This window comes from Eublepharis macularius, chromosome 2 (assembly GCF_028583425.1).
Source record: "Eublepharis macularius isolate TG4126 chromosome 2, MPM_Emac_v1.0, whole genome shotgun sequence".
Classification (NCBI taxonomy): Eukaryota; Metazoa; Chordata; class Lepidosauria; order Squamata; family Eublepharidae; genus Eublepharis; species Eublepharis macularius.
The window spans coordinates 123,392,425-123,419,448 of NC_072791.1; the positions used below are offsets into that span (position 1 = coordinate 123,392,425).

Sequence of the window (27,024 nt, forward strand, 5' to 3'; positions counted from 1 at the left end):
CTTTTTTACATAGCCACCATATATGGAAAAAGGTGCCCACTTTCTCTTTACACTTCCAGCATTTATTGGGTACTTCGGTGTACATCTTTGCTAATTTTTCTGGTGTCACATACCACCTATAGAACATTTTATATAGGTTTTCTTTAAAGGTGGTTGATTTTGTTATTTTGATGTTTATTCTCCATGTCTGTAGCCATTGCCCAGATCTATGCCATGCCCCAGATTTTGTTCCACTTTGCCATATGAACTTTTAAGGTCTCCTCTTCTGTCTTCAATTGATTCATGAAGGCATATAATTTTCCTATCAGTTTTCCGTCTGTCTCTAACAGCAGCTTATCAAAAGGGCATCATTCCATGTAGAATCCCTGTGTTTTGTCTTTAGAAAATCTGGATTCTATTTGCGCTCTTAGTCACTATCCTGTCTCTATATTCTGTTCTTTTAGTTCTTCTGTTGATTTTAGCTTACCATTCTCCCCAAATAGTTGTTCATAGGTGTACATATTCTCCCACCTTAGTAAATTTGGTTGGGTGAATGCTTCCACTGGTGATATCCATCTTGGTGTTTTGGTATATGTTTGGGGTTTTATTTTCTCCCAGACATTCATCAGGGATTTTCTTATTATGTGATCCTTAAAATATTTGTGTATCTTTTTTTTGTACCAGAGGTGGGCATGCCATCCCATTTTAAGGTCATGTCCTTCTAATTTTAAAAGCCTTGGATTGCGCAATAAGATCCATTCCTTTATCCATACCAACGTACAGGCCTTGTAGTATAACTCCCAGTCAGGTAGGTCACATCCTGCTTTCTCTTTGGAGTTCTGTAGGACTTTGAATCTTTTTCTTGGTCTTTTACCTTGCCATACGAATTTTGAAGTTGTTTTATTTAATTCTTGAAAATATGATTGCTTTCTTATAATTGGAAAAGTCTGAAATAGGCACTTGAGTTTTGGTAGTATGTTCATTTTAATTGTAGCTATTCAGCCCAAGAGAGATATATGCACGTCTTTCCATTTATTCAGATCTTCCTTAATTTCTCTTAGCAATTTCTGGTAGTTATCTTCCATTAAGGAGGAAACCCTATTAGTTATGCAAATTCCTAAATATTTCACTTTTTCCCATTGAAAACCGGATTTCTCCATTAGCTTCTTGATTTGTATTTTTGTCATATTCTTGGTAATTATTTTTGTTTTTTGGTAATTAAGTCTCATTCCTGCCATTTCGTCAAATCTTCTTAGTTCCATCAAGGGATCTATTGCTTCTGTAGATTCATTATGTTAGAAGCTAGTTTTTCTGTATGTTAGCTATTCGGAATGAATTTCAACGTTATAAAGAATTAACAGACTATAACTCTTCTTTCATTCCCATCTTAAGTTTTTGGCTTCATCCTGATTCACATGTGTCACTGTGGCAATGTAGTTACCTCCTTTATTTGGCCTGGTCTACATGTCACAACAGTAATGTCTGCCACTAGAACCTGAAAGCAGATTGTCTGAGAAATTTCCATGCCAGAGACTGTCCTTATGCTAGATGGAATGAATAGTGACCTTATCTCATGAAGGGTATTTTGAGATGAAATAAACTATGAATATAAAGTATCTTGAGATATTTAGAGGGCAGGTGCAGATTGTGTTGTTATGAAAAACAGGGAAAATGTTTTTCATACATTAGATTAAAATTCATGTGCTGCAGCAGCTGCTGTTATTGCTCTGCTTAGAATATTCACCTTACGAAGAGTTTTTCTAGTTGCTATTTATATTTTTGATAGCCAGTTTAGAAAGGAAACAGATTGGACAACTTCTGAGCTGTTTACAGAAAGCTGAATATTACCTAGATCTCTTGTGAAAAGTTTTTTTCTTCTAGGTGTGTGTGGGGGGTTTGGGGAGTATCGTTTTCTTAAAACCTTAACAGCAGTTCAGAAAAAGAAGTCTTTCTCATATAACTTCATGAGTCAACTGCAGAGATATGGGATAACTTTTAAACAATTGCTTTATATTAGTTTCTGCTACAAAAATAGTATTGTGCTGCTGAAGCCTCTAAACCAGAAGAAAAGATAGTGCAGCTTAATAACCAATTGTACAGTCCTTTGAAAGTCAACAGGAAAGCATGTGATCTGAGCCCCCCTTTTCTATGCTGTTAAAGAGTCCCTTTACTTGGAATGAGGGCAGTCCCCCCATACAAATGGCCAGGTGTTTTCTTTAACACCTCCCCCCCCATGTGGGCATAATTTTAATGTCGCCTACTTAGAATTAGAGATGGGCACGAAGAGAAAAAAATGAACATGATGTTCGTTGCCATCCACGAACAGGGACTCACGAACAACCACGAACATGGCCCTGTTCATGAACACGTTTGTGGTTGGATGTTTGTGGGGGCCAGCAGGCTCTCCTCCAGCCATCATCCAAGTCAAGATCCCTACTGCACCACTCCCAGAAACCTGACCTGAGCAGGCACCAGGAAAGGTACCAATAATAAATAATAGCTTGGCCCCAGAGCCTGGCAGCAGCCCTGGAACTTGAAGGGGTAGATCTCTACCACACCACTCCCAGAAACCTTACCTGAGCAGGAAGCAGGAAAGGTACCAATAATAAACAATAGTTTGGCCTAGAGCCTGGCAGCAGCCCTGGAACTTGAAAGGGTAGATCCCTATCCGACAACAAACAAAGAAAATTCAAGCTCTAATGCACTCTATCAAAATGCCAACAGCAACTCTGTCCCTCTCCACTGTCTGCAAACTAAACCAGAGCTGGGAGCCCCCCTCCCCCCTGCTCTTTGCTCCCTTGTAACAAATGTGGAGCTCCGCACTTGAAAGGAAGACCTGCCTATCAACCTAAATTGGGCTTAGATTGGGGTTTCCAGGGCAACAGCAGGAGTTCAGAAAATCCCTGCCTAAGTTGCCAAGGGAATTGATTGCAGGTGCCAGACTGTCTGGCTTGACGCACAGCAATGAACAGCAATGAATGAGGCTTGCAACGACCACCTGTTCGTTTAGAATGGGGCCTCATGAACAGCTTGTTTGTTCGTATTGCTGTTCATGCTCATCTCTACTTAGAATACCTAATACCTCTGTTCTAATTTACCTGTCCCTTGTTCGTATTGCTGTTCATGCTCATCTCTACTTAGAATACCTAATACCTCTGTTCTAATTTACCTGTCCCTGTTCACTAGGGAAAATGCCTATTTTAGATTCCTATTTCTGGTAAAACACTGACAGTAATATGTTTTTATTTGCTTTTGTGGGAGCTTTTAGGGATATCTAGAAACAAAATGTGTTATTGTTGTTATTCATTTACTAGAGTTGTCACTCTTTAGTCTCCTTTCTTCTCTTCTAGTTCTCTCCAGCTCCCACCTAGCACATTCCTCACTTTTGCTAAATGACCATTATTCACATTATGTACACATGTGTTATATGCATATGGGTAAAGTTACACTACGACTAAATAGATGCATAATTAGCTGTTGGTATAGCAGCTTTCAGAAATGTAGTGTGGTGAAACTATGGATAGTGTGATTGTGTGGGAAGCTGCCACAGAAGCTATTAACTCCCATTCTGCAGTCATTTCTTTGGCTACCTATCAGCTATGGTGCTCAGTTCAAAGTATTGGTTATCACATACAAAGCTCTTCATGGCCTTGGCCCAGCATACCTACGGGAATGCCTCCCTCCCAGTGTCCCTCCTTGGCAGCTTTGCTCATTTGAACAGGGTCTCTTGCAGGTGCAAGCCCGCACATGGGCAAAATCAACAGCAGTCCATACATGGGCTTTCTCTGTGGTGGCCCCTATTCTGTGGAACAGCATGCCTGAGGAGGTCAGGACTCAGGAGAGCCCCCACTCTCCTTGCTTTCCACAAACAATGCAAAACTGAATTATTAAAAAAAGGCTTTTATATTGTTGGGAGGGTGTCTCAGATGCTTCGCTAATGAATTAAGGACCATAGACCTCACCACTATGTTGCCTTATGTGCTATCTGTTGTCTTAAATATGTGCTCCTATGAGCTACTTGTGTTTCATGTGATCTAATGTCAGCCCTAGAATTGCTTATGTTCTGTTTCAGCACTTCTTCAACTCTATATTAGATTCTTACTAATGCTATGTCTTTTTAAAATTGTGTTTATTTACCCTATGGCATTGTTTATGGAAATGTCCTTGAAATTTTACACTAATATCACTGTGTAATCCACCTTGAGTCTCAGCGAGAAAGGCAGGCTATAAATAAATTAATAAATGTTGCAAGATGGAATCTCTCACCCACCAACCATTCAGCCCGGGCAGACTAATCCACAGGATGCTGCAGGTCCATACATAGCATGCAGGAACTAATCTGAGAAAACAAAAATGGAGATCTAGAAAGCTATTTTAGATTAGGTCAGAATAGTTGGTGCTCCTTTTTGACAGTTCTTCTCAATTGTTTTTGTTTGTATTTTGATGTTATACTTTTGATGATTAGATTTTATAATATTGTTATTTTAAACTGTTTATGATCTGCTTTGTGGACCTGCCAGATTAAAAAACATGGGATATAAATATTTTAAATAAGCATTTAAACAAACATTTAAATCAAATGAAGCTGAATAGGAATCATATAGAGTTGAACCTCAAGCTGCAAAATGGTAGTATATGTAAAGTGCAGAAAAAGTGCACCAGATAGCTACAAGTAATCAGAGGATTAATTATTATAAAAAAGATGTATGTTCTTTTGGAAAAACATAACATATATGGTATTGTATGCCTCATACGACTGAAATATGATTTATGCCTCAACTTGGAATTCAGTAGAAAGATGGTCTGTGTCCTGTTTGGGCCACAGCCTGACTCATGAATAGACATGGGCACGAACAGCATTACAAATGAAAAAAAAACCATGAACAGGCCGCTTGGCAGCTCATGAATGGGCTGTTCGTGATGCGCCACTCGAGCCGAACTGGCGGTCGGCGAAAGCCTTGTTCATTGTGCTCAGCCGCCATTCAGGAAGCTAGACACTCAGGCGCCTTCAATCAATTGCCTTGGCAACAGAGGGGGGAGTGCCTGAACTTTGTTTGCACTCCCTCTGTCGCCCTGGACACCCCAATCAAAGCCCAACTTAGCTTGATGGGCAGGTTTTCCTTCCAAGCGTGGAGCTGAAAATTGGTTTCAATTGGTAACATGGGAGCAGACACCAGGGGGGAGGGAGGGAGGAGAGGATTGTTCTGTGGCCACAGGAACTCCTATCTCATCCCTGCAAACCCTGTTAGGCAGTTCTGACTGCCAACCACAGGCCTCCTGCGTTTCTCAACCAGTCCTCAGCTTATAAAAGGGCACTGTGCTCCCAGTTCTGGTTTCACTTTCAGCAAGCAGTGGAGTGGGACGAGCTCTTAATAGCCTTTTGGGAGAGAGAGAGGGAGAGTGCATTGGAGGTGGGCTTTTTCTGTGTGTGGTGGGTGGGATAGGGAGCTATTTCCTCTGGTTCCAGGGCTGCTGCCAGGCCCTGGGACCAAGCTCAGTGGGCACTTTGGCTGAGGGCTCACCCTGATTATTAGTGCCTGATCTGGTCAGGTCTCTGGGAGTGTTGGGCTAGGGCTCTACCCCCTCCCTCCAGGAATGTATAACTCTGCAATCCGTACTGCAATCTTGACCAAACTTGGGCGGTGGCTGGAGAAGAGTCTGATGCACATTCCCTGTGAATATGGGCTCTCTAAGTGCTAAGGGGGCTGCTCTGGCAACGAACACTGAACACCGAACACGTTCGGGAATGGGACATGTTCGGGTCCGGTCAGCTGTTCGTGTTCACCAAACGAACACCAAACAGCCTATTCGGGTTCCCCCCCTCGTTTGTGCCCATGTCTACTCATGAATTGCCAGTAATGTGGTTTAGTGAATGCAGAGATTTTGTTTTAAAAAAATCAAATGGCACCCCAAATATTGCATTTTATTTTTTAATCAGCTCATATTTTGTGCTCATCTGATATCAAAAATCACAATATTCAAAAACCAGTGGGAGAACATTTTAATCTGCCAGGACATTCCATTGCTGACATGAAAGTAGCAGTTCAAGCAGAGAAACTTCAAATGAAAATTACAAGGCAAGCTTACTGAAATTGAGTTTTATTTGCAAATTTGGATCAATGAATCCCCCTCACCCCAGGGTTGAATTGGGACATTGAATTTTTCTCCTATGACAGATGCTAATTTTCTGCACTTTGTACCCCAGCTCTATCAAGCTACTTAAAACATATATTATAGCTAGCCACCTGACACATTAATTTGCAATACTTCTCCAACCTTCTGCCTGGATATCAAAGACTCTTACCTTTTCTCACTCCATGTATTTGATAAAAGGAGCTTTGACTCATGAAAGCTCATACCCTGGAAATCTAGTTGATCTCTAAGATGCTACTGGACCCGAATCTTGATCTTCTACCACAGACCAACATGGCTACCTACCTAAAACCACAAATAGTAAGCAATTCCTATCCAAAATATCACCCACATAAAGGACTGTTATATCATAAAGATCTCATGCAAAGAATTGACTGTTCTTTTGGAAAGGTGGGATAAAAAGTTATTTGCAAATCATTTAGAACAGAAGTTCATCTACTTACATTCTTTTTCAGAATTTGGTACTTGAATATTTCAACATTTTGTGTACCACAGATTCATTTGCTCTGAGAATGTCTTTTTAATACCACTCAAGGCTGAGAGTGGTATTAAAACTCTTTATTATAATAACACTATTTTGTTATAATAAAGAGCCTTTAAGCATATGCATAATTCTGTTCCTTCATTACTATGAAACCTCCCAGGTGTTTGTCAAACATTTTGAACTTTGCTCTACCCCTTTCTAAACTTTGCTCTACCCCTTTGCTCTACCCCTTTCTAAACTTATCCTACATACTGGAACTCCCTTCCTTCAGAGCTTCTCTCTGTATATAGCTGTGGGCATCCCCCGTATGTCTGACAATTCTAATGGATTATTAGATTGTTTGTGCTAATCCCACAGTGTCATTTTAAACAGAGTTACACATTTCTAAGCCCATTGAATCAGTGAGCTGAGAAGGGTGTAACTCTGCTTAAGATGGACACTGATGGTCTACTCTGTGTGATAAAAGATGCACTTGGTCAAATGTTTCTCTTACAGGAGACTTGTTTTCCATTAAGTCACTGTAGCGACACATTCCTCAATGTGAGGAATCCAGTTCTTGTGCTAAGAAGGCCATGTTTAGGGCACTGTAAAGTATAACAACATGTGGCACTCTAAGTGAAAAGTCATCTTTACAAATAACACCTTCAGGGTTTACGTTTGGTCCAGACAGTTCTACATCATAGACATCACAAATGTATTTTGTGTCTGTGCAAGTATTTGTTTTTTCTTTTTTGCAGAGTTGCTCTGGATGTAAAGAGAAGAGGCCTGCACACAGTCTGTGTACTAACTGCAACAAGTGGCTGTGCAGCTTGTGTACTGAAGAACATGGGCATGGCAAGGAAACAGGAGAACATTTCCTGCCTATATCGTTGAAAGGCTGTTCCGGTAGAAATCTGTGTACTCTCTTAATTTTTTAAAGAGTTTCTGTTCCTTATGCTCAGCAGTCTGTGCTGCCATCTGGGATCTGATGAAGGAAATTTGACTCTCAAAAGCCTGTACCTTGAATATCTTGTTGGTCTTTTAGGTTCTACTGGACTTGAATCTTCTTACATAATTGCAGGAACTGTATAATAAAATCTCTGTCAGGGTCCCCCCAGGAAATAAGCAGCATAATTGAATAATATAATTGGAAGATACATTTGAGCAGGAGGGGGTAAGGAGCAGGCAGACAAGACAGACAGACAGACATGAGCTGGATTCAGGATGGCTTACAGGATCAGAAAAAGGGGCTAAAGTTAGGGACAGGATGGAACAAAGAGAAAGTCCAAGGACGAAAACAGACATGGTTGGTTATCATATACCATTTGTTGACCTTCTATCCAGTAGATATACAAGGGATTGATGGGAAACTGAAACCAATGAGAGTAAAAATATACCTCCATGTTCAGAGCCAGCAAACTTCTGAATACCAGATTTTGGAAGCAGCATCAGGGGAAGGCCTTGGCCTCTATGCCCTGTTGTTAACCGTCCAGGGTAACTCAAGCTGCCTTTAGTCAAGAGGAAATGCAGGGTATAAGTGTTTTAATAAATAAAACAGGCCACTTTGTGAAACAGAATGCTGTACTAGATGGACTATTGCTCTGATAAAGCAGGACTCTCCTTATGTTATTAAAAATGTTAAAGAAACTTCACCAGTGCCTGTACTTGAAGGCAACTGGACAAGACTGATGCTATATCAATATCGATATCGATATCGATATCGATATCGATATCGATATCGATATCGATATCGATATCGATATTGATATTGATATTGATATTGATATTGATATTAACAACAACAACAACATTTGATTTATGTACCACCATTAAGGACAACTTAACAACCACTTAGAGTGGTTTATAAAGTATGTTGCTATTGTCCTTATGACTAGGGCAGGCCTGCCCTCCACAGCAGCCCAAAATGTGCCCATTTCAGCCCAGATCGGGCTCATTTCTGGCCTGTTTTGGCACAGAATGGGCCCGTTTTGAGCCGGTACGGAGGGTGGGAGCGCTCCTGCGCTCTGCAGTGGCATGAAACAGGCCACCTTTTGCCTGTATCGGACCCATTTTGGGCCACTGTGGAGCTCAGGAGCGCTCCCACACTCTGCAGCGGCTCAAAACACGCTAAATCCACACCAAAATGGGCCCAAAACAAGTCAGATCTGGGCCAAAACAGGTCCATTTGGGGCTGCTGTGGAGGGCAGGAGTGCTTCCGTGCTCCACAGTGTCCCCAATCTGGGCCCCAATCTGCAGAGCATGGGCACTCTCCCAGAGGCTACGTGATGACATCACTTCCCAGAAGTGACATCACTGTGCTTGTAACCCCCACAGGTTAGTGCCAGGCCCCAGGCTCCCCTGGGAGGTTGAGGGGGCCTGGCAACCCTACTTATGACAATCACATGAAGTGGGTGGGGCTGAAAGCATTCTGGAAGAGCTGTGACTGACCCAACGTTACTCAGCTGGCTTCAAGTAGAGGAGTGGGGAATCAAACCTGGTTCTCCAGATTAGAGTCCTGCTGCTCTTAACCACTACACCAGACTGGCTCTAATCTTATCTATGATGTGGCCTTTGGTGGCTGAGCTGAACACACAATGAGTGCATTCAGACATTATAGTAAACTGTGATTTATACAATAAACTCTGGTTAGCTTTTCAACTGGAGGTACCAAGTACTGTTTTGTGCAGAGATTCTTGTATCCTCGGTGCTGCCCAGCATGGAGAACTTCCCTATCCTTCCATCTGCATGCTTAGGCAGCCTCGAGGGATGCTGGTGCTCAATAAATGGGTTTGTGGATTCAGGCATCACAGAAAGCCACAATTAGTATAAACTATAGTTCATGAACAAGCTACAAATCACAGTTTGAAATCCCACTTTGGATCATCTACATTCATCTGGCACTTGATCAAACCACCACTTATCATAATGTCCGAATGCAGGCTGGATCATGCTCATTGGATTGGAGAGTTAGTGGATAGTATAGTTGAAACAATGTTCTTTTACACTCTAGAATGCTTCTTTCTTTCTTTCTTTCTTTCTTTCTTTCTTTCTTTCTTTCTTTCTTTCTTTCTTTCTTTCTTTCTTTCTTTCTTTCTTTCTTTCTTTCTTTCTTTCTTTCTTTCTTTCTTTCTTTCTTTCTTTCTTCCTTCCTTCCTTCCTTCCTTCCTTCCTTCCTTCCTTCCTTCCTTCCTTCCTTCCTTCCTTCCTTCCTTCCTTTCTTCAAATGTGTATATCCCACCTTTCCTCTTGGTGGCTTATAAGTAGTAATTAAAACATTTTAAATTAAAACCAAATACAAACATTCAAAACTCCAAATACCTCCCTTTCTTTCTTTCTTTCTTTCTTTCTTTCTTTCTTTCTTTCTTTCTTTCTTTCTTTCTTTCTTTCTTTCTTTCTTTCTTTCTTTCTTTCTTTCTTGTTTGTTTGTTTGTTTGTTTGTTTGTTTGTTTGTTTGTTTAACTTATAGTCCGCTCTCCCCACAAGCAGGCTCAGAGCAGATCGTAACATTGTTTGAATCTACATTAAAATTGCCATTTAAAACCATAAAAACTTACAATTCAGCAGCCTATATTACCCATTTCTAAAATGTTTCAATGGGTGAGAGGTGAGGGACAGCAATGGTCCAACAGACGGAAGAGAGTGGTTACATTTCCCCTCCCCAGGTGGCTGGCTGCAAGGCTCATCCATAACCCAGCCTCAACCATATGCCTGGCGGAACATCGCTGTCCTGCAAGCCTGGCGAAAAGATAACAAATCTTGTTGAGCCTGGGCCTCAACAGACAGGGACCATCCAGCAGGTTTTTGTCAGATGATCAGAGCACCCTCTAGGGAACATATTGGTGTTCCCTGTAAATGTTCTCTGTAAGTGTTGTGATGTGATATGAGAAAGGAAATTATTCTTCAAGTACATAGGTTCATAACTTTGCACAGTGGGTAAGGAAAAGAAATCATTGCTTACCTGAGCATACCTAAATAAATGAGATTAAAATTTGGTCTAATTAGCTTGTACCCAGCCACACAGTTCCAAAGTCTTAATGGCAGTTAAAGAGGTGGATATGGATTTCTGACAATTTCCCCTCTCTGCAGCCTCTCTTTTGCCTCTGTGATTTCTGAGGGTTCACTGCTCCCTCCCTCCCCCCACACCAGGAACAAAATTTTGGTAGCTGGGAGCTCAGCAGCATGTAGTGAGAGAGAGATTCATGCTCCACAAAGTCCATGGATGATTGGCTACACATCATTATTTCCAGCCCTAGGCCTCTTTCCCCAGTAATGCACTAGCTCTAGATTTTTGTGGGTAAAGATAAAGGCTGTCAGATGTAGATGTTAGCTGGATTATTCTATTTAATTCAAATTAAACAAGAGGCATGTATTAGGGATGATGCATGAGGAGAAACTGAAATCTGGAGGCTGTATTGATAAAAATGCACTAAAAGTAAATTAGTCAATCCCCAGCCAATTTCCACTCTAACCCTAATTGCCTACTAGAAATTAAATGCTATGTAGAGGAAATCTTAGTGATTGGCATCCTGAAGAACTAAACTATCAGACAAAATAGTAGGGATATAACAATAGATTTATGTCTTCGGTTTTGGGCGAGGGGGTGGAGGAAATATTTTCTTTCTTCTGTATTGTTCTTACCTAGTGAGAGTTTCTTCACATTGAATAGATCCAGAGGAGTTAGCCGTGTTAGTCTGTAGTAGCAAAATCAAAAAGAGTCCAGTTTTGATTTCACATTGAATGGCAGTGTTTTGAAGAATCAAGCCCTGTCTTTAGTACTCAACTTACCGTTAGGAGAGTCAAATTTTTCCATTGTTTGTGAATTCTGTTTATTTGAAATTCATGTCATGCTGCTGCAGAATAAAGATGTCAGACAATTATCCATTGTGAACAAAACATGGCACCATAATTAACAATGCACACCAGAATTAAAATATGCAAAACTGTTACATAAGCACATTAGTTCACTAATGTTATTCAATTGTATATCTGGATGGGAAGAGAGGTGGTTGTGATTTTGAAGAAAATACGTGATTCAAGACCTCAATATAGAAACTTGATCAAAAACTTACTAAAGGAATATAAATGTATCCAAACAGCAAGTTTCTTTATACTTAACCCCTATTAGCACCTTGCAGGTTTCTTCCTTTGAAGCTAGCAGTAAGTGATTGAATTAGAACAGACTAACAGGGACTATAAAAAGGCCCATGTACAATACATATTTATTAGGCATGGTTTTGGGGAAGCAAAACAATCCCCTCTGTTTTGTGATTTGGGAAAAATTGAAGGACTTAAAACGTGAGCTTTGTACCCTAAGACAGATAAATATGCATAATATGATAGATATCAGCTCACTTCATACAGGGCATGGAGAACTAAATCTGTTAGTAGATGAATTAAGCAAATTGAAATTGTGGTCAGGATTGTTTTTCTTTCTTTGCTGATGAAACATTCAATGCCAAGAAAATGCAAATAACATTCATAGAATAAGGGATGCAAGAATATAGGCAGATTTTGTATAAGATTGCCCAGTTTCTCATTACCTACTCCCCCACCCCTCCCTTCTCAACCTAGCTCATCTCTTGGTCTAATTATTTTCAGGCAGCCCTTGCAGTGGGAGGAACAACTGTAGAAGGCAATTCACTGTGAGAAGTGGCAGAGCCTTTCTTGGTTACTTCCTAGATTTTGGCCATTTCATATGACTAAAGAGGGCTGAGAATCTCCACCAATGAAAACAAATTAATAATCAATGCCAAGAGATTACTGAGACATATATTCTAGGCAATGCTTAAAAGATGCTGTAGGAAGATGCTGCCTTTATGCGGAATTACTCAGAGCCCTCTTGTCTTTCCCATCTTGGGGATGGGGGGTGGGGATGAAAGTCAGTGCTGTTCTCGGTGCCCCATGCAAGGAACTTCATCTGCTACTTTCCCACTCCTTCCCCTCCTTCAATCAGTTTTTCACTTCTACCACACTGGAGAGAAATGCTGGAGCATGATAGGTTGTGTATATATAACAGTGTATGTCTGAAGTGGGATGAATGTTAACATTCACATGAATGCCATCCATGCCGAAGGAATGCTTTGAATGTTCAGATATAGATATATATTTCTATGCTTCTCAGACATGCTGACAATCACATTTAGGAGACTGCTAACATTCATCAGAGGTGATCTGTTGAAAACATTGAGATTGAATAGCTTTGGATATCATACAGTACATAAATGACATATGATACATTAACAACAAACATCACACCATTTATAATCCTAAAAAGTCATTACATGTTAACTGTACTTTTCAGGTGCCGAAGGGGGAGCAAGTGATTTTGCCCCATTTTGTCCCATGCACAGTCAAGAGTCACTCAAAATGTTTTGTGAGACTTGCGACATCCTTACTTGCCGTTGCTGCCTTCTGACAGAGCACAAGGAACACAGGTATTCAATATTCATAATTCATTTTCTTCAATTCTATCTAGCCAGGAAAGGCAAAGTTAGTTTATAGTTGTATTTTTTAAATCAACATGATTCTTAAACTATCCAGGTGAACACGCAGTAAATATGAATATACAGCAAGAGATCTGCTTGACTATAGTCTCCCAACTTGTACTTTCTTTCCCAAATTACAGCCTTCTAAGATATTCCAATTAATGAAAGACCAAGATTTGGGTCCAATAGCACCTTAAAAACCAACTAAGGCACTAATTAATGAAGAAAACCTTGGATTTTTTTTTAAAAAGCTAATGGCCAATACTCAGGTCATGATGAGCTTTACCCCATAATAGAGGTGAGGCAGGGCAGAGCAAGTAAAACTACACATCGGATGGAATGTTGAGCTGTGAGAATTTACACCCTTGAATCAAGCTGAAGCTGGGGGACTGAAGCTGAAGCTGGGAGACTAAAGGCCAAGCTACAAGTGACGCCTTACACAGGTTGGACGCTTGTAAGCTTCCCTCAAGTTTTGATGGGAAATGTAGGTGTCCTGGTTTTACAGCTTGGCTCTCCATTACAGCTGCAAGACCAGGACGCCTACATTTCCCATCAAAACTTGAGGGAAGCTGATAAGTGTCCAACCTGTGTCAGGCGTCACTTGTAGCTTGGCTCTCACATGTATTCCTTGCTGTTCACTTGCTCTCCACTTGCACTCCACTCGATCAACAGTCCCCAAATCAAAGGTGAGGAAATGTTCATTGCTGCCAGAAATATATCTGTATGCTTGCAGAATACAGTCTGGAGTTACTAGCACATATGTGTAATTCTTGGCTGTGACTACAGGATATTATTTTTGTGAGTGTTTGCTTCTCATTTGCTTTTTATTATCTTCTTTTCCTCACCTGTATCCCACAGTCAATTTCTTTTTCACTGGGGTCTGTCACTATCTACATCAAACTTTTTTACTTCAGGGTCAAATTCTATTACTTTTTAAACAGCTTTCGCATCATAGTTGCACTAAATCGCTCTGATATACCCACCCCCTGCAATCTGCTGAGATCTATTCTTGTCACAATCAAGTTTGTTTCTTTGGTTGGGAACATCATGATGTTTTTACAGCCAAAAGCCCTGGTCAGTTATATGTAAGATAATTTAAATTATAACTGACTTGAGATAAACAACTAGTCCAGTGTTCTTACAGTTAGCTACTGGATCTGAAACTCTGTTTTTAATTATAATCAAAATTTAATGCTCTTAAAATGAGACCTGTCATATCGTCCCTAATTAAAACCACCAGAACCCACTTTATACAGTCAGATAGTTGACCATTGATCCATTTAGTCCAGACCGGTCTAATCAGACTGGTAGCAGCTTTCCAAGGTCTCAGGATTTTCTCCAACTCTGGTAAAAAATTTTTTTGAAGAGATAAAGGGATTTGACCAGGACGCTACTGCATACAAGGCATATGTGTCATTGTCCTACAATCCTTCACAATAGAAAACCCCTCCATATAACTATCCTTCTGCTTGGCTTGTTTGGAATTTGACCTCAGTGCTACTCACAATTTATTTGCTAATGTTAGTGAGAAAGAATCCACAGTTGGATTCCATGACTCCCATTTACCAAGTCTTCGTTCAACCAAAAAAGACTTTTATTCATCAGTGAAATCCTTTCTCCACTGAAAGAAGTCTTTCTCCCTTGAAAGCAGTTGTAGCAGAAGGGAGTCATAGGATCCAGGGAGTTACATGATCCAACCCCAAGGCTTCTTTACCCTCTAGGTTCAGGCACCTCCAGGAAGCATTGCAAAACCAGAGAGTCATCCTGGAAAATGTAACTGCTAAAGTGGAAGAGAGAAAAAGTGCAGCACAGGTTTCAGCCAAACAGATTGAAGACAGGTAACTCTGATGATACCTCTTGCATAAGAAATTCTGGTAAGGATCTCTTACACGGAGGCATTGCTCCCCAATTACAGCTGCTAACTCATAGGAACATTGAGTGGAGGAGTGACCTTCATTTTTCCAGACTGGATTGGAGATGGACAGTTGTCTGTTGAGTGCAGCATCTCTTTGACTGTCATTTTTGCAGCAGCTTCTCTGACGACAGTCTAAATCCATAGCAGTATGGTTGCAGCAGAATATAGGAAAGTGACCATTTTGCTAGCTGGTTACAGTTCAGGGGAAAGGAAAACATCCCAGATCGGTGAGAACAGAATATGTTCTAGAAGGTATGGGATATTAACTTAGCTGATTTATATACCGCCTTTCAGGACAACTTAATGCCCACTCAGAGGGGTTTACAAAGCATGTTATATGGTTGAGGTTGGGGGCTAGGTGGGCTCCTTTTCTTTGCCAGTCTCCTGTTGAGTGGAGAATGTAGCTCTCTCCTCCCAATTGTCTGCCGACCCACCAAACAGGCATACCACACCATGGGATGTGTTAGATCAGATTTGGCATATGGGTTAATGTTAAAAGTTGCTGCCTCTTGCACTGATTTTTATAGTTAATATTTTAATGTAATTAATATATTTAAAGGATTTTAAATGTGATTTTGATTGTTGTTTCCTGCTCTGAGCTCACTTGCGGGGAGAACGGGTTATAAATTCAATAAAATAAATAAATACATATTATCCTCACAACAATCACCCTGTGAGGAGGGTGGGACTGAGAGAGCGCTGAGAGAGCTGTGACCCAAGGTCATTCAGCTGGCTTCAAGTGGAGGAGTGGGGAATCAAACCTGGCTCTCCAGATTAGAGTCCTGCTGCTCTTAACCACTACACCAAACTGGCTCTCCAGTTTGGTATAGTGGGGAAGGGGTGTGTGAGAGAAAGAAATGAGCTGTTCAGACTCCTGTTCACTCATAAAATGATTGAGAGGGAGATTTTGGAGGGTAGGATAGGGTTTCCAAATTGTTTCCCCTCTCTTAATTTCTCATGGGACCTCTGCTTTTAATTTCTAATAAAGAATTGCTAATCGATGCGTCTGATTCTGTGAGCATTGGAAAGACTGTTTTTATAGTTACAAAAATTACCCACAATTGTAATGACAAAATGCTGTTGTTCAGCACTTCAATGTCACAACCAAGTATTTAAAGAAGTTTTGCTATGATCTATTAGAAACGTACTAGTCAAAATTTATAGCAGCTTTCTCAAGAAACTTAGCAAATAAGGAAAAATATGGCAGTACTGAAGGTTGATTCCTTGAGTTTAGCAAACCTCTCATTGCAATGGTTACAGAAAGATTAAGGTGAAGCTTGTGAAGCATATTATTTAAGTTCCTAGCAGGGCTTTCAGGCCTTAAAATCAAGTGTTAGCTTCATACTCAACACTTTGGACGATACAAGCTGTACACACACTTTTTTAGTACTCTGTTGGAACTGATATACTATCAGTCAAATGAATGGGAAGGTTTTCAACTCTTAAAACACAAGAATGCCTTTCAGACATGTTTAATGAATGTGCTAATCTCTACAGGTTGTTTGAAGTGAAACACTTTCAGAGGAAAGTGGAAAATCAGATAAAAATGGCCAAGATGGTCCTGATCAGTGAAATAAACAAGAGAGCAAATGTTCTCCTCGAACAGCTAGAGGTAAGCAGTAGCTAAAACATATTGTGCTGTGTACAGATAAAACACAGTTGAAAAACCAGAGCATTTTTTATATTTCTTCAGTGAATTCAGTGTCCAGTGGTGCATGGGAGGGAATATCTAGGCATTTCTGTCAATAACAGTAGAAACAGGGCTTCTTGCAAGAGGTTTGTGCCTACTGTGCCTGTACCAGCTGAGGAGCACCTTTCATGGTGCTAGTGATGGAAACCAAGTAAGATGTCCAGTCCAAATTCATACAGAGGGCAGCTCCTGGTCCAGAGGAAGTGGAGAAGATGCATGACATCTTATTTTCTCCTTTTCTCTGGGTTCCTGGTTGCCAGGCTGTAAAAGTTTCCTGTAGTCAAAATATACAATTTATTTTATGTCTTCTCAGTAGTGTTTCTGTGAAACCCAGTGGAAGTTATCAAGGCTGCTACTGATTGCAAATGATTTTGCTGTAAAAGGATCCCCCCCCTATTAATTTCACTTTCCCTTTCTGCTTGATATGGTTGGAATATATTTAATTAAATATTTACCTATAGTGGACCTTTTCATGACTCGTGCTGAATATATTGTGTAATTTGTTACCAAAACCCCAGCTACGTTTATCAATCTATTCTGTTTATGATTATTGACAGAGAATCACCAGCGAAAGGAAGCAGAAACTAGAACAACAACTTCAGGGCGTCATGGTATTAAACAGGCAGTTTGAACATGTGCAGAACTTTCTCAGCTGGGCAGTGTGCAGTAAAAACAGTGTTCCATTCCTCTTCAGTAAAGAATTGGTAAGAATAAAGTACTGAGACATTGAAAAAGGAAGGGGATGAAGAAAAATGAGTTTGCCAAGAAGGAAGTGGGGAAGATTCATTAACTACCTCTGCATTGTCCAGATCTTTAAAAGGGCTTCTAAGCCTCATTTCTCCAAAAGCCAAATCAAAGAGACATTAAGTATCTCTGAGAAAAAAGTAATGGACAGAGAAGGGGTTAGGCTTCCTTACTGATATTTCAATGTGATGGTTGTTCCATCTTGTTCCCTATACTTTTTAACATCCACATGAAACTGCTGAGTGAGGTCATCTGGATGTTTGGGCTGGGTTGTCACCAATATTAGGATGACACTCAGGGCCAAACTACACATGATGAAAGACACTTGCCTGGCAAGTGGATTGAGTGGAGGGCAAGTGAACAGGGAGAAATACACTTGCCATTCAAGAGTCATTTGTCACTTGTAGCTTGGCCCTCTGCTCTATCTTGCACTCTCAGCTGATTGTGGGGAGGCTGTGGAAACACTGAACCAGTGCCTGGAGGCAGTTTCAGAATAATAAACTGGATCCCAACAAGATGGAGGGGCTACTCGTGAGAAAAAAGTCTGGCCCAGGATTTAAGGTGTCACACATTCTGGTTGGAGTCGTACTCTTGAAGGAGCAGGTTTGTAATTTGAGGGTGTTGTTGGACCCAGGGCAACTGCTGGATAAGCAGGTGGCAGCTGTGGCTAGGGGTGTTTTTGATCAGCTTCATGTTGTTAGTCAGCTGTGGCCTTTCCTGGGCAATGCAATCTACATGGGGCTGTCTTTGAAAGTGTTTGGACACTTCAACTGGTGCAGAATGCTGCAGCCAGGATGCTGAATGGAGTGGGTCATAGGGAACATATTACTCTGATCATAGCTCATCTACACTAGCATCCAGTTTCTGGGCACAATTCAAGGTGCTGGTGTTGACCTTTATGGTTTGGGACCAACATACCTGAAGGACTGCCTAACTTATGAACGACCTGACCACTGTGGACATCTTCAGAGGTCCTGCTTCAGGTGCCCCTACCTTCCGAGGCTAGGCAGGTGGCAAACTAAGAGGGGCCTTCTCAGTAGTGGCACTAAGACTCTGGAACTCTCTCCCAAGGGAGATTTGCCTGTCTCCTTTTGTTGCCATCTTACACCAGTGGGTGAAGACTTTTTTTAGTTTCACTTGGCATTCCCTCAGCAATCCCTCCTCTTTCTCCAATGTTTTAACTGTTGTTTTTATTTTTGTATTAATTTTAAGCTCTGGTTTTAAATAGTTTTAATTATGTATTTGCATACTAATTTTAATGCTTCATAAGATGAAACTTTAATTTGTTAGCCACCTTGGTAGTCCTATGAGAGCAGTAAGGCAGAGGACAGACAGATAAAAGGTGCACATGCAGAAACAATAAGCTGACCCTGCAAAATTACATGTGATCCTCTACAGCAGCCCTGTGCAGTGGAGACTTAAACATCTTGTAGAACTAATGATATTTCAGATCAGCCCAGGGCCGGGTCAATGGGGGGGCAGGGGGGTAGTCTGCCCCCGGCATTGCCAAACAGGGGGCGCTGGGCGCAGCTGCCAGCTGCCAGGAGCATGCCAGCGGCAGCGCAGGCAGCTCAGCAGCCGCTTGTGCCATTCACCTGCCCCACAGGACAGGGAGCACGTGGCAAGCCAGCCGCCCCCTCAGCAGGGCAGGCAAATGGCGTGGGTGGCCTCCCAGCTGCCCATGCTGCTGCCGTTCCACTGGTGGCACGCTCCGCCCTGTGTGATGACGTCATGGAAGTGATGTCATCACACAGTGCCGGGAACACGTGCGTGCTGCGTGCATGGGGGGGGGGGGCTGGACTTGGGTTGCCCTGGGTGCCGGCAACCCTAGATCCAGCCCTGGATCAGCCTAATGTGAAAGCAGGGGCCCACAATCATAATTAAGTTTCTTGCTGTGTACAAGGTGTTTTTTACTGAGGAGATGGAATAATATATGAATATCATTTGGGATTGGGAGGAGAGGGTTGGGAGATTGGTTAAGCTACCTACAACTTTGATCACACAGTTAGGGATCTTATCCCAGCATTATTAAATTAACAGTGAAATTTTAAACAGTTACTCCAGTCTAAGCCCGCTGAAATCAATAGGCTTAGACTGGAGTAACTCTGCTTAGGATATCATTGAAAATCAACAATCTCTATCTATCCAAACAGCTTTGTGGGTGTTTCAGCTTATACTCTTGTTTTCTTATTCAGGCCATTTACTGATCACCATATATCTTTGGATAACTATTGTTCACATAACTTTGCAAAGCAGACACAAACCTGCAAGTAGTTTTAGGTGGTAGATCCAGAGGAGTTAGCCATGTTAGTCTGTAGTAGCAAAATAGTAAAGAATCCACTAGCACCTTAAAGGTTAACCAACTTTATTGTAGCATAAGCTTTCAAGAAACTGTGATTTTCAAAAGCATGCATCTGACAAAGAGAACTGCATACATCTGACAAAGAGAACTGTGATTCTCAAAAGCTTATGCTACAATAAAGTTGGTTCGTCTTTAAGGTGCTACTGGACTCATTATAGTTTTAGGTGGGAAACTGTGTTGGGTCTGCAGTAGAACAGTAGGATTTGGGTATCTGAAGAAGGGAGCTCTTACTCTTGAAAGTATATATCTTTAAAATATTGTTGGCCTCTAAGGTGTCACTGGACTCAAAATCAGACAGTTATCTAAATGCATCATAATGTTTTCCATGTTGATGGAGAGCCGGTTCAGGAATGCTTGGTATCTCTTTCCTGTCTTTTAGTTCCTATTAGCATACAGTTCTCCCCTTCAACATATAAGCAAATCCAGAAATGAAAGTGAATCAGATAGCTATTGTTCAATGATAACTGACTGAAAATTAAAAAATTTAATTAAAATTTTAAAAGCTCTAATAAGCTCTAAATGTTGTGTCAATTGTTGTGGTATATTCATCTATATTCACTGCATTGCGTTGCATCTATATTCATTGTAATACTCATTGCATTACTCATTCTTCCCTTTTGTTGTCAGATTGTGTTTCAGATTCAACGTTTATTGGAAACAAACTGTAATACAGATGCCAGCCCTCCTTGGAAAGTCAGATTCACATGGGACCCATCTTTCTGGACAAAACAGCTCTCCAATTTAGGTAAAATGTTGTATACAACTTTGCACTTTCTTTTTTCAGCTTAGATGCACATTTCTCTCTCTGAAATATTATTTGTGACTATCATAGTGCTCATATATTCTTAATTTTTTTCACGGAGATAATTTTTTGTACCATATTCACCATGTCCCCTGGAAAGCTGTTGGGAAGTTAGCTGAACACTGTGTGTATGTTGTAAATGGGTTGTAAACTAGAGCTAATTTATATGTTGTGTGTGTGATGTAGTTGCTACTACTTAGTTGCTCTATCTTATGCTATTTTGCTAACATAAAAATTCAGAAACCATGTGAGAGGACTGAGATCACATGAAAAAGCATGCCAGTATTAAAAAGCAGACTGAGAAAGGGAGGCATTCTAGGCCGGAGTTCTTTCCATTTTATTTTGCCCATATTACATTATTCCTTATATTTGAGATGGAGTCATAAGGGTGTGGCAGCCCTGTTGTTACAGCATACGTTCTGAGATTTCATCATGTGCTGAATAATGAATGAATCCACAGGATGAATACCTTTTCCCATGAATTGTATGCAAGCATATCATTAAGACAGTGGTGCACAGAGTGGGGAATATATTTAGTTACTGTGTTTCTATAAAAAGTGAGGTTATTTTGATAAAGTACTGCGTGAAATAATAACACCTAATTGGCTTTGAGAAGTGAAAAGTTATTATGAAACGCCACAAACTTCTTTGTAGAAAGTAATTATTGCTTTTTTATGAGAATAAAAGAGGATAAGAACATTTAATAGCAAATAAAAATTTCTTTAGGTAGATTTATACTCATGATTTCCAAATGTTGGTAGGAACACACCAATTAAATCACCTTCTTTGGAGGTTTGGAGAAATGTAGCATTAAAAAAATACTAGGATTGCAGGATTGAATTTTAACAGTAGCACTGATGGGTTGCCTGTTGGATGGTTGACTGATGTAGAGCAGTTTTTGCACATCTTTCTCTGGGACTTGATTGATGAATGTTTACTATTTTCCTAGAGCAATCCTTCCTCCCTTACTATTGCAAATATTAATCCATTCAATTATGTGCAAATTTAAATATCTGACCCTGCACAGAAAGGCTATCTTTTCCCCAAATAGGATCAAATGCTCCATGTAGTTCAGTAATAAAAGTGACTTGCCTTAAGAATGTGCATTTTCTTCATCATTAAATAATTGCAGTCAGTCTGATGCTATGCATCTGAGATTAGGGAAACAGTGTTTTTAGGCTGTAAGGTGACCCTTCTCTACTAGCTTGAACTTTTACTTCAGAAGTGATTGAACATGTAAAGTTTATCTTCTGGGACATATTTGTACTCTTAAAATAGGGATGTTATCCAAATAAGGAATATTTGACAACAATATGGATCAGGCAAAGGATAAAGTTGTGGGGAAAGAGAAGCAATATTTTGAACAAGACAAAATTCCTTTTGTAGTTATGCTCTGTGATAGTACTGGTGGATGGGAGTAGGGGATAAGTAATACCTATATCCAACGGCCTATATCTAACCTCTTTGTTCAGCAAATTTGAAGCCTCCCTCCAGCTTAAGGAGCCTTTCTCTACCTTAAGTGGCTCTTGCTCTCAAGGAAAAGCCACAAGTTGGAAGAAGTCTCCTTAAAGTGGTGGATGTTCTCCAGCAGCCTAAGGTAGGATATCACCCCATCTGTCTACCTAGCAGGCTATTACATTGTTAAAGTTTGTCCTTCTTCTAAGGAGTTCACAGTGGTATACACAGTTCTCCTCTCTGTTTTATTCTCATAACTGTAAAGAAGGTTAGACCGAGAGACAGATTGGTCAGCACCAGATCACATAGTGAGCTTTGTGGCCAAGTACAGGAACTCTTAAGAACAAATGCACCTACAGTAAAGAAGTAAATTGTCTTGGCAGTCATTCCTGCTGCATAAGAAACTTTGGGAACTATATTAGTTTCAGGTGGGTAACCATGTTAGTCTGTAGTAGAAAAGTAAGATTTGATCCAGTAGCACTTTAAAGTCTTTAAGGTCTTGGTCTTTAAGGTACTACTAGACCCGAATCGTACTTTTATTAGGGGGTGGGGGTTAACTAGAGATGGGCACGAACAGAAAAAAACCTGAACATGATGTTCGTTGTTCATTGCCATCCACGAACAGGGACTCATGAACAACCACGAACGTGGCCCTGTTCACAAACATGTTCATGGTTGGCTGTTTGTGGGGGCCAGCAGGCTCTCCTCCAGCCATCATCCAAGTCAAGATCCCGACTGCACCACTCCCCAAAACCTGACCTGAGCAGGCACCAGGAAAGGTACCAATAATAAATAATAGCTTGGCCCCAGAGCCTGGCAGCAGCCCTGGAACTTGAAGGGATAGATCCCTATTCCACCACACACAAAGAAAATTCAAGCTCCAATGCACTCTGTCTATCAAAATGCCAACAGTAACTCTCTTCCTCTCCACTGTCTGCAAACTAAGCCAGAGCTGGGAGCCCCCCTCCCCCCTGCTCTTTGCTCCCTTGTAACAAATTTGAAACTCGAAAGGAAGACCTGCCTGTCAAGCTAAATTGGGCTTAGATTGGAGTTTCCAGGGCAACAGCAGGAGTTCAGACAGAGTTCAGACAATCCCTGCCTAAGTTGCCAAGGGGATTGATTGCAGGTGCCAGACTTGTCTGGTTTGACAAACAGCAACGAACAGCAGTGAACAAGGCTTGCAACAACCACCTGTTCATTTAGAATGGGGCCTCACGAACAGCTTGTTCGCGAACAGCAGATTGGGCTGTTCGTGGCTTTTTTTTGTTCATATTGCTGTTCGTGCCCATCTCTAGTCTTAACTGAATTCTCAGTACCTTCTCCCAAATTGTCAGGATACTTTGGATGAAGTCATGACAATTAAACTCATCTACATTTTAAGTGTAAGCATACCAAAGGAAATATGTGTTTTAGAGCACACATGAATAGAAATCAGTTTTAGAAGTAGTTTAGTTAACTCTTGCAAGTTTTCTGTGAGTTTGGAGAATCTTTTGTCACATCTCTTACACTTTCACAGAACTATAATTTCAAAGGTAATCCAGAGAATGAGACTGGGAATGAGGTGGAAAATAAGCAGGGTAGGAAGTTAAAGCCTTTTAATTTTTGTAAGCATACTAATTCCAGAAGGATTGATCAAATCTCTTGGAAAAGAAAATCATTTCACAAGTCAATTTTATGCTCTGGAAACCTTTATATCTTTACCTACGAAAAATGAAAATATCATTAAATCAAGTTATTTCACTTGCTTTTGGCTAAGAAACAGTTCCATCAATCTGTTTCATGGTTCCAACGCATTTTCAGTGTCAATTCTCCTTCTATGAAATCTTTGCATGAAGTAAAACATTGTATACAGTCAGTTCAGAAGGGCCATGCTTCACTCTGTACAAGAATATCAGATGAGGAGAGGAGCCCCTGAAGGGGCAAAAAAACACATTGAACGCAATAAAACAGGCTTGCAGCTCCTTGCAGAAGATTCTTCCTCTGAGTTATTTCCCTGCAACCTTTCTGATGCTGCCCATCACTGTTTTGGCCTTGCTTGCTCTTTACAGGTCACTTGTCAATGGAAGGGGGACAACTACTTCACTCTGAGGTACCAGCCTATGGAAGTATGCAAGGAATGCAGCCGTCTTTGTACCACCATCATGGACATCAGTCACCAGCGCCGCACCACGAACCTGTCAATAGTCCATCCCATCAGTTTCATACTCCTGTTCACTGCCCTACACCAGTATGCTGTACCCACTGCCTTAACATCCCACACATGAACAAAGGACAATTACCTCATCAGACCATGAGCCACCCTCAGACTTTCCGGCAGCCTCCAGAGATGCAGCAGCACCAGCAGCAGCAGCAGCATTTCCCTTTGCAGTACAGCCTGCAGCAGCATGAAAGAGAGCAGAGGTGCACAGCTCGCCCCATGAAAACAATGCCACCTTGTTTAGAGGCAAAATCTCACCAGGATCATGAGAGCATATCTACCAGGATGGGGAAGCATGTGCAAGAGCAAGCCATTCATCAGGTGACACACCCAGTTTATCCACACCCATCACAGGAGGTTCCCCAAGGCCAGGCTGGCCATCCCCAACAAGTGCCTGCACAGTCTCCTCTACAGGCACCAACTGTGCAAGTTCAGCTTGGCCCTGTCCAGAAGGTGAAAGTGAATAATGTGCCACAGCCACAGGAGCATGCACCCCCACTGCAGCAACTCTCCCCACAGCCACCACCCACAACTGGCCAGAATGAGAAAGCTCATGAGCAAGTGATACAGCAGAGTCTGGACATCATGCACCACCAGTTTGAACTGGAAGAAATGAAGAAAGATTTGGAGCTTCTCCTCCAGGCTCAGCAACCAAGCCTGCAGCTGAATCAGGCCAAGCCACCACAGCATGTACAGCAAACCATTGTGGGCCAGATAAACTACATTGTGAGGCAACCAGCTCCAGCGCAGGCACAAAGCCAAGAGGAATCACAACAAGTGAGAATGCTGGTCTTTTCCTCTTATTAATAATCTCCATTTTTAAATAACAGGAGATGTGTGTATTATTGTAGAACGTTTAAGGCACAGATGAAGAATGTCTCTGTGTGAAACACTATTATACTTTTGCCCATTTTAAGAAGTGCCTTATATTTTAATGACAGTTACAAACAGATTTTAACACAAGCAAGAGGTGCAGACGCAGGTATGTGTCTTATTGCTAATCCTGGCTCTACTGAGCTGGTCAGATGCACACTTTGATGTTGATGGAAACCTGCATCCATAGCATTGCTACCTGCTTTGAGGCTCAGATGCTGAGACTTGAGGGGAGAGCTTTAGTGCTAAAGGTTTCTCTTATGCTCCTATGGATGTCTAAATATGAAGCAACAAAGATGAGTTCTAAATCTAGCACACTTAATTTATTTCTTTAGGAAATGCATATGCTGCCTCTCTAGACCTGCTCAAGGTGGCTTGCAACAATAAAAGAAAATGAGTCAATACGATAAAACAATTCAGTAAAGCACGTCATTCAGTCAAAACTAGCCCACCCAGTAGAATAAATAAATACAAACAGATCAAGTAAAACATGCCAAGACAATTAAAAGAGCCAGGACATAAAACAAACAGAATAGTCTAAAATGGTATTAGTAGACCAGACCTTGAGCTAGGAGTAGACCATAAAACACTCCAAAAGAACCCCTTAGTTAAAATGTTTTGGTGATTATAAATGTTTTGGCTCTGTGTCTAAAAGAAAGTAAGATAGGTCCTATGTGAGTCTCAGGAGCAAGGTGCCACCCCTGAAATCTCTTGCCTGTTTGCCACTTTCCTTGCCTCTGCAGGCAGGAGTACACAGATCAGGGTTGAAAAGAAGATTTAACTGGTGGGCTGGACAATAGAGGAGAAGGTGGCCTTCAAGTACCCTGGCCCCAAGCCATTTAGGGATCTGCACTGGAAACATGAGCAGCCAGGACAGATCTTTCAACACAGGGACGGCATGATCCCTGTATCTCTGACAATCACCTGGTTGCCACGTTTTGGACCAACTGAAGTTTTTGAACAGTTTTCAAAGGCAGTCCCATGTGAAGTGCATTCCAGTGCTGTAATTCCAACCATAGTAAGCCAGAATCTAGCAGCCCTCCTGAAGCTTTAAAATTAATAAATCACACCTTGAACTGGATTCAGTGACCTAGAGGCAGCCATATTTATTGTAATCTCTATAGCAAAGAGCAGAAGTCCAGTAGCACCTATAAGACTAACAACATTTGTGGTAGGGGAGGAGCTTTTGTGAGCCACAGCTCACTTCTGCAGATACCATGTAATCTCTCTGGCTAGCCTGTTAAAAATGAGCTGCTGCATTCTGCTCCCTCCCTCCCTCTCTCTCACACTAAAGTAAGGGTGTTGCTTTGCATGAGGTTTTCATGTTATAACATTTTTTCCCAGAGAGACTTTGTTGGGATTAATGAGTATGCTGCTTATTCCTTTATTATAGGTTGGTGAAGATTCCACTGAGCCTGAAAGTCAGAAGTCAGTTCTTCCCCTGGACAGAAGTGTGATCCCGCCTGTGTCACAGCCATTAGAAGAAGCTGTTGTCCGCATTCATTCCCCAGAGAACCCTTTGAATCGAGTGAGAAAGGTATACAGTTTTTTTTAAAGCAGAATACATCTTTAGATGTACATGGCACTTGGAAGACTGCTTGTCCTTCTCTGTCTATTTAAGAATAAGAATATGTTTGATAAATATGTTAACATTTCATCCTTGCGGGTTTTCTTTATAGTGGTCCATATCTTTGGAACCAAGTGAATTGCCCATATGCACTATCTGTGTATGTCTGATTTTGCTAGTGTAGAAGAACATGGGAAAGGCATTTGGTATGAATATTAAGTTTCATTACAAACTGAGTGATGGGGCACTCTAGGCCTCATGGGTAAAATGCCCTTTGAAATTGGGAATGTGCCTTGTTTAATTAGTTCTTTCAGATAATTCTCAAAAAAAGTTCTGCCT

The 27,024-nt window shown here is 41.1% G+C and overlaps 1 protein-coding gene across 1 annotated transcript in view; it reads left to right on the plus strand.

The window, feature by feature from the left end:
- Positions 1-27,024, plus strand: part of TRIM66 (tripartite motif containing 66) — a 64,097-nt gene that overhangs the window by 4,467 nt on the left and 32,606 nt on the right. The window contains exons 2-9 of the mRNA XM_054969990.1: positions 7,354-7,501; positions 12,897-13,029; positions 14,802-14,918; positions 16,493-16,607; positions 17,243-17,389; positions 20,419-20,536; positions 24,097-25,022; positions 26,512-26,655. Coding sequence (XP_054825965.1) covers positions 7,354-7,501; positions 12,897-13,029; positions 14,802-14,918; positions 16,493-16,607; positions 17,243-17,389; positions 20,419-20,536; positions 24,097-25,022; positions 26,512-26,655 — 1,848 coding nt within the window. The remainder of the gene's footprint in view (positions 1-7,353; positions 7,502-12,896; positions 13,030-14,801; positions 14,919-16,492; positions 16,608-17,242; positions 17,390-20,418; positions 20,537-24,096; positions 25,023-26,511; positions 26,656-27,024) is intronic.